This window comes from Orbicella franksi, chromosome 13 (assembly GCF_964199315.1).
Source record: "Orbicella franksi chromosome 13, jaOrbFran1.1, whole genome shotgun sequence".
Lineage (NCBI taxonomy): Eukaryota > Metazoa > Cnidaria > Anthozoa > Scleractinia > Merulinidae > Orbicella > Orbicella franksi.
In genome coordinates, this window is record NC_138157.1 from 20,059,009 (window position 1) to 20,066,962 (window position 7,954).

Consider the following 7,954-nt stretch of genomic DNA (forward strand, 5'->3'; position numbering starts at 1 on the left):
AAGAAAAACCTCAGTACAGCTTGGGTGGATTACAAGAAAGCTTTCGACTCCGTTCCCCACAGCTGGACATTAAAATGTCTTGAAATCTACAAGATATCACCAAAAATGAGAGATTTCATCAAACAAGTATGACAACATAGAAAACAACCCTCACGCTCAATTATAATAAGGGAACAATATCTTCTCGTGAAATAAAAATAAACAGCGGTATCTTTCAAGGAGATTCCCTCTCACCTCTTCTTTTCTACATAGCTTTAGCACCTTTATCCTCTCTCTTGAATGAGAGTAACAGCGGATACAAAATAAGCAACGCAAACATCACTCACCTGTTTTACATGGACGATCTGAAAACCTATGCCAAGTCTGATGAAGACCAGAAAGGCCTACTTAAAATTGTCAAAGGCTTCGGTGATGATATAAGAATGGATTTTGGGCTTGACAAGTGCGCCAAAGCTACATTCAAATGAGGCAAACTGGCGAAACCAGAAAATGCACCACCCAAAAGCTGACGTGGACAGGCTATATATCCCTAGAAAGGCAGGTAGAAGGGGTCTTGTACAATTAGAAACTGTACCTACAAAACAACTACAATTGGCCTAAACACATATCTTAACAACAAGATGATTACCTCCTCAAAATTGCGAGGGATCATGACCGCGGCAAGAAAACAATGTCCATACACCATCAAGCCGCAAAATACGGGAGAGAACCCAGCTTACCAGAAGCTGAAGTGGCAGAGAATGAGCCAGCCACGACCTATGTCCGAAGGGTCAAGCTGAAAGCCAAACACCAAGCTTTAGAACAACTCAAGAGCAAATGGGAAGAAAAGCCTTTGCATGGTCAGTACCCAAAAAGAACAAAAGAGAAGGATGTCGACCAAGACAAAACCCACAATTGGCTGAGTACACCTGGCCTCAAATCAGAAACAGAAGGTTTCATTATTGCTGCCCAAGATCAATGCATTGAGACCAACTATTACCGAAACAAGATCCTGAAAGATGGCACCGACCCAATGTGCAGAATCTGTGGGCAATTTCAAGAAACAATTGACCACCTTGTCTCCGGATGCCCTGAACTTGCCAAGACAGAGTACATACAAAGACACAATAAAGCTGCAGCATATCTCCACTGGACAATATGCAAACACTATAACATCAAAGTACAAGATAAACACTACGACCATGAACCAGCTACTGTGACAGAAAACCAAACAGCGACTATACTTTGGGACATGCCAATCCAAACCGACAAAGAGATAAAAGCAAACAGACCAGACATAGTGGTGAAAGACAAGAAGGAAATAACCTGTCTGCTTATCGATTTGTCCATCCCCACAGAAAGGAACACCTCCTTGAAAACAATGGAAAAACTCACAAAGATCTTGAGATTGAAATCGAGAAAACGTGGGCAATGAAAACAACAACTGTCCCAGTGATCATTGGAGCTTTCGGGCTTGTCAAGAAGGGAACAGAAAACTACATCGGCAAGATCCCAGGCAATATTAGAATAACAGAGCTACAGAAGACCGTTCTCCTTGGAACTGCTCACATACTTAGGAGGACTCTATCCATCAAGTAATCTTGTCAAGAAGGGAACAGAAAACTACATCGGCAAGATCCCAGGCAATATTAGAATAACAGAGCTACAGAAGACCGTCCTCCTTGGAACTGCTCACATACTTAGGAGGACTCTATCCATCAAGTAATCTTGTCAAGAAGGGAACAGAAAACTACATCGGCAAGATCCCAGGCAATATTAGAATAACAGAGCTACAGAAGACCGTCCTCCTTGGAACTGCTCACATACTAAGGAGGACTCTATCCATCAAGTAATCCAGCAGACTTATGACTGCCCTAGGCTCATGGATTGAACTCGACATCATAAGTTAAAAGCGGCGAGACTTTAAGGACTTAAAATGGTAATAATAATAATAATAATAATAATAATAATAATAATAATAATAATGAAACCGAATATTTTAACAGGATGACCCATCAGTGTATTAAACACTGTTATAAAAGAAACTATAGTGAAAATATGGTACATAAGGTAAAAACGGGTGAAAAAAGGCATGCAAAATTAGTAAAAGACAAATCTGAAACAAAAGGATTACGTAACACAAAAAAGTCTATTCAAACACACTAACGAACTCAGTTATCTCCTCTTCATTGCTTGCGATCTTGACGACCTCAAGACAAAATAGAGGGTCTGTGGACATACTTTTATTAGATAACTCCTCCTCCTTCTTTTCTACGAGGGATCTGTTCGTAGTCTATTATTTGTTAACTATTAATCAGAGACCGAACGTCACCGGACAAATTAATTACACGAGCACGCTTTCTAATCATGGGGCAGAAGAAAGTTCGGTAACATTTGCCTTCTGTAAATATGAGTTCCATGATCTGCTCCAAAAAGGTCACTTTTTACTCTTTCGGAATCTCTCTCTCTTTTATTGAAAGAAATGGCAAAGAACATTAGTACCCTTCACGTTACCAAGGCCATAATGTAAAATACTTTGCATCAGTTAAGTGTTTGGGTTTCGCCCCTCTTTCAGCGGTGGATCCAGACTTTGAGCTAAGGGGGGTGGGGGGGGGGGGGGACCCGGTTTTGTTTTACTTGCCCTGCCGGTTCTTCTTCCTTCAGTCATTTCTTCTTTTTTCACCCAAAATAGGGGGGGAGAGGGGGGGCGGACCCCTCCCCTGGATCCGCCACTGTCTTTAACGCTGGGTTTCGAGTCGTGCAAAACTGCCGCCTCCAAACACGGTAGTCTGCTCGCACGCTGGCCCTGTTCGAGAAGAAGGCAACAATACAACAATGTGAATATTATAGTGTTTAGTTAGAACAGGAATTAGATAGAACTCGTGCTGTGTCTGACGACAAATCAAGAAAGCAACCAAATGCATTCGTGAAAGTTACCTGATTCAGCTTTCCCGCCATCGCTGATCCCTCAAAATGTGAATATACAGGATGCCAAAGTTGCTCTGCAGTCCTGAAACAATAAACCGTACAATGCACCTTATGCTCACCGCAAAACATACTATCCATCCGTGTCCACTGTCAGCAGCCGTATGCTTTAGATTGTCCATACCCTAACATGGACTGAAATTTCTCTCTTGGTTGATCTTGTTGAAATCATAGAAAGGTTTCGTCATCGTAGAGCACTACGCTCGATGTAAGGAAAAAAAAAATGGAAATTCAGCAGACGGACAGTCAATGTGCTCTGCACCTGACTTGCTTTCACTGCACGTGGCTGTCTATAACTAAATCGAGCGCAGGTTGCTCTTTATTTTGGGCTCCAAAAATGAGTAACCATACAGATGTAGTAAGTTTTGGACTGCAAAAGGGTGTGTAAGACCACCCCCCTCGTTTTCTACGAGCGATGGTAACTCGCTCATAGAAAACTCGCTTGCTCTTGGTGCCCGAACGTCACTCAGGCAATTGCATGATCACGCGATCTGGGTTTCTGCTTTATCAATGCGATACAGAGATGACAGAAGGTGAAAGTCGCTCGTTTTGTCAAGTTTGTGCTGTAAGTAACGAAGACTAGAGGTACGACATTTTGCGACACTCATCCCCAGAACCTGAGCGTTTTCAGTTAGTCTTGGTGGTGAGCGAACGCGTGACGCGACGCTCTTGTCAAAACCCGCGGGAAATTCCCGAGAGAACGCAAAGTTCGATCTCCGATGGCTGAAAACACGCCGGCTCTGATATGGGGGACGAAGTTGATAGCTGCTAGCAAAAAGGAGGAAAACCAGCTTGCTCGACTTAGACTTACAATGTAATTAGAGTTAGTTCAGATCTTATTACAGCATATAAGTGATTTGAATTGGGAGCGATAAGGTTCTTGTATGTTTTTTTGACTTCTTTGCTGTTTTAATCATGTCACAAATTCTACTTACTTCCGATTTGCTAGTACTGCGAAATATCAGTCAACAACTGCATTGCTAGATAACATTGCTTCCAAACTTGTTGATTTTGAACACTGATATGCCCATATAAACAACATTCTGGACAAAAATAATTCCTCAGTGTTGCACTGAATCTTTTTCATTCTGAGTGATTCATGAGAAAAGATGCGTGTAACCTGGAATATACCAGGAGGCGCAGAGACATTCTTTAGGGAAAAAGTGATTCGCGCAGTTTTTGTGTTTGCATTTTGTACTTAGTAGAATGAAATAACAAAGAACAGTCGTGGCCTCCACATTACCGCAGGCCATTTTTTGTGAATCACTTCGGTTGTCAATGTTTCTCGATTAAAGTCATTCCATTTTGGTCAGATATAAAATTTTCGTCTATATACTTCAAACTTATTTTCCTTCAAATCCAGTAATCCTAACCGTAAATATCTAGAGTAAATCTTCTCTACTGAATGGGAAAATAGTTTATCAAGTGAACTGAAAAAAATAAAAATAAAAATTAAAAAAATAAATTTTAAAAAAAGTACGTTAATCAGAAAGGTCAAAAGTTCTGTGCCAGGAGTTAAGACAGTGAATGACAAATTTTATTTCCCTCAAACGAAACCGAAGGGATGGAATTTCAATTTCAATTTGTACACTGCCAGAAATTTAAATTTATATTAGTAGGAAAATATTTAATATTGATTTTTATATATACACACCTTTTGTTTACAATGGAAGAGAGGCAAATGGTTCCGTTTAGTTTCAAATGTTCGCTGATAACGAAAGCGAAAAAGATTAATCTAGACCACCGGAAACTGAACATGTGTAATAAGGTTTCTTCGTTTTCTTGCCGACAAACTGTACGGTTTAAATTTTGTTCCGCTTGGTGACCTTGTTGTTTAATAGCCTGATAAAATGTTTTAAAGAAAAAAGTAAAACGAAAAGTAGTCTTTCCGTTATTTAAATCATCCACAGGAACATTAAACAAAAAGAACGAAACTCACAAAATACATGAAAACTATTTACGGTATGAAAAGGTTCAGCCCAGTTACAAAGGGTTGAAACTCTGATTTTCACCGTACAGCAACCATTCAAAGGACATGCTGTGACCTCGCGATTTCCCACAGCGACAGAAAATTTCCAGCGCTGCATGTGAAATAACATTTGTAAATATCGTTTTGTTTTGACATAGAATCGCTTATCTGCCGCAAATTGATGTAAATCTAAAAACAAAGTGTAATTAAAAGTCGTCTTATGTATGCTAGGACGTCACTAGAAAAATGATAAACATCTTATTTAATTTTAAAACAGCTGAGAGCCCAACATGAACTTGATGAAACTGCTGAGCCACTTTTTAGGCGTTAAAATTTCCAACACGTTTTTCTAGCCGCTTATTCCTTATTTCTTTTGAAAGTGAAAATTCTCTTATCTATATTTGAACTCTCTCGAATGATCGACAGCTGTTTTTTATAAGATCATTAAAAAGCTATATATAGTAGTTTGACTCTGGACCTTTTTCAACGAAATTTGCATTATTTATTGTTAGTATTCAGGGTATTTGGAGGTGCGACAGTTTTTTTGATTTCGTTCTGTTTCACTTGCCTTAACTTTTCAGGTTTTTACACCGAAAAAATATTTCCAAGGCTATGAGTCTTTTTGTCCCTTCCTCTCATGGCCGAAGTTAAACTAGGGTGTAACAGCTTGAATCACGGCTGAAGTCGCAGTTAATACGACGATCGTTTTCGTAATGTCTGCGGCATTTAATACACTGAAAAAAACAGTGTATACCACAGAAAGCAAACTGTCATAGCCGTTTTGTTTAAACACAGGAAAACCTGTGTCAAGAACTTGTTTAGTGAAATTGGCATTAGTTATAAAACTTGGATCAGTGATATTTAGTTCGTCTGTACAGCCGAGTGTACATGTATAATAATTTCCGATTCAAAGTCTTTAAACTAGGTATTGATAGGGTTGTGAATTTCGTTGGTAAACACGTTTGACAATAAACTAGTCGGAAATACCTTTTTAGTTTCAATTATTTATTGAAAAACAAACAATCATCGAAGGTTGTTTTTCCTCATAAATGGTTACAAAAGAGAACTAAAGCCCACTCATTGTTATCGAAGGTGTATAACAGTTTTCTTTTACGGGGTAGAAAGCATGGCGTATGATCAGCCAAAAAACTTCATCCATTGAACTAAGATGTCAGCGTTTGCGACATATTTGTCTTCTTTTGATTCTTCGCTTTCCAACGTACTTTCCTTGTTGTTATTCCAATCACTTGTGTCGGTCCTATCCGCAACTCGTCCTGTTAAAAATGCTGTTTTCAACTCTGGAAGATTGCATTGTCGCTTGCCATCTTGTTTGCTTGGCGGGAACGATCTTGGACGGCCCGCAGAAATCGGCTGAATGTTACACGGTTTTGAATGTTGCTGCAACGAACTAAAAGGCACGGGTACGAGAGAAGACTTTCGCCTTCTCACTACCGCTGTTTGAGCTGTCTGTTCATTATCGTTTTGCGGTTGCCGTGCTTTGATAGTGCCAGATAACGTTTTCACTGCTGGGCATGTGACAAATTTTGTGGTCGGTTTTCCTTGACGCTCTTGCGAAATTCCAAGTTGACCCACATTCTCGGTTGTGTAATGTATCGGGTCGGAATGCCGTCGAGGCCCGGGGAAATCGGGAAATCCACTTTCGCGAATTGAATACGTTGCTTCCATGCTTTTCACCGAAGGTCTTTTGTCAAAGTTATTTTCACTTTCATTGCTGTCACTCGAACTTAACGATAAGCGATGAATAATATGTTGCGTTGTGATTGCACCTGGTTCCGAATATCTGCGCTTACAAGGGCTCAGTGTATTCGACGAACGTCTTATTCTCAAATACGAGCCGTCCCGATAAATTGCGGGTAACGACATTGTTCTAGGTCGACGGTAACAGGTCGGCTCATCATCAATTGCAGTGTTTTCTACCTCTGTACTTGCGGAGGTGGACAAAGACATGCTGTCGTCGCCAGTCTCGGAGATTGTCTTCAAATGAGTCGTTGGAACTGAGAGCCGTCTGTCTGCCAGTCGCGGGTGAAAAATGTTTCTTTCATTGCCGCTGAAAGGATACGCGCTTTTACCCCCGAAGATACTCTCGACCATGGTTCACTCCGTATCAACGTGGCAGATGCCTTGATCTCAGTTACATCTAAAGACTGCCTCCGTCAAAAATCCAACAAATCAGGTCGGGTTATCATGTCAAATCTCGTCAAGATCTCTAATCCAAAATGTTCCCTGTAAAATGGGAAAACCACAACCTCTGCTTGCGAAAACCACAGGGTAGAAACAGAGTGAATCGCAGAGAACAGGCTCACAACGTTCACGGTTCCACTGCGAAGTCTTCCTTGCGGTCGGATCTCGACTCATTGCATGCTTATAAATATTAACCATGCGGTTAAGCCACACATAACATTAATAACAACAAGCAAAAGTGCTCTTTTTTTAGAACAGAACCAGTCAGCCGTAGTTCATGTGGCAGAGGTACTTTACGGTTGCGCTATCGTGTCGCTGGCTTAATGATATGTAAACACATAGTACTGATAATGAGGTGCATTTCACTCATTTCAGTGTTCTGGGATAACCCTGTCATTGTGGAATTACCGTTTTAAGAATTGGTTCATCAAAGAAAAGAATTCTTTGATTAAAAAAGGCTATTTTTGAGTCCAGCTCATGCGAAATGTTTACTTATCGAAAGCCAGGTGATTTACTGGGCAGAACATCATCAGGACTAAATCCCCGAGACGTTTGTGACTGTCGAGACTTGTTTGTTTGCTTTCCTCTTTGGTGAAAATAAATTTGAAGAAAAAAAGGACACACCACATTTTCGTTCCGGGGGCAATTAACGATCGATCAGGTGAAGCGACTTGAATCAAATGTCTTTGTTCAGTTGGTAACATGTTCCGACTGAAAGAAATATGCGAAAACAGAAGTGTGAATGGCCAATTCTGACATCAAAGCATTAGCCCTTTGTTATGCTTTCCGCTGGAGTTAACGCCATTTACACAGCCTTAA

At 40.4% G+C, this 7,954-nt stretch overlaps 1 protein-coding gene across 1 annotated transcript; it reads right to left on the reverse strand.

The window, feature by feature from the left end:
* Positions 1 to 5,883: 5,883 nt before the first annotated feature.
* LOC145465699 (uncharacterized) lies at positions 5,884 to 7,445 on the reverse strand. The gene has a single exon (XM_081449469.1). It carries the CDS (start codon positions 7,043 to 7,045, stop codon positions 6,071 to 6,073), a length of 975 nt encoding a protein of 324 aa, XP_081305595.1. The 5' UTR covers positions 7,046 to 7,445; the 3' UTR covers positions 5,884 to 6,070.
* Positions 7,446 to 7,954: the final 509 nt, after the last annotated feature.

What these genes read in the sequence shown, in the direction of transcription:
- LOC145465699 (XM_081449469.1), bottom strand. Translation starts at nt 7,045, where the DNA reads ATGGTCGAGAGTATCTTCGGGGGTAAAAGCGCGTATCCTTTCAGCGGC.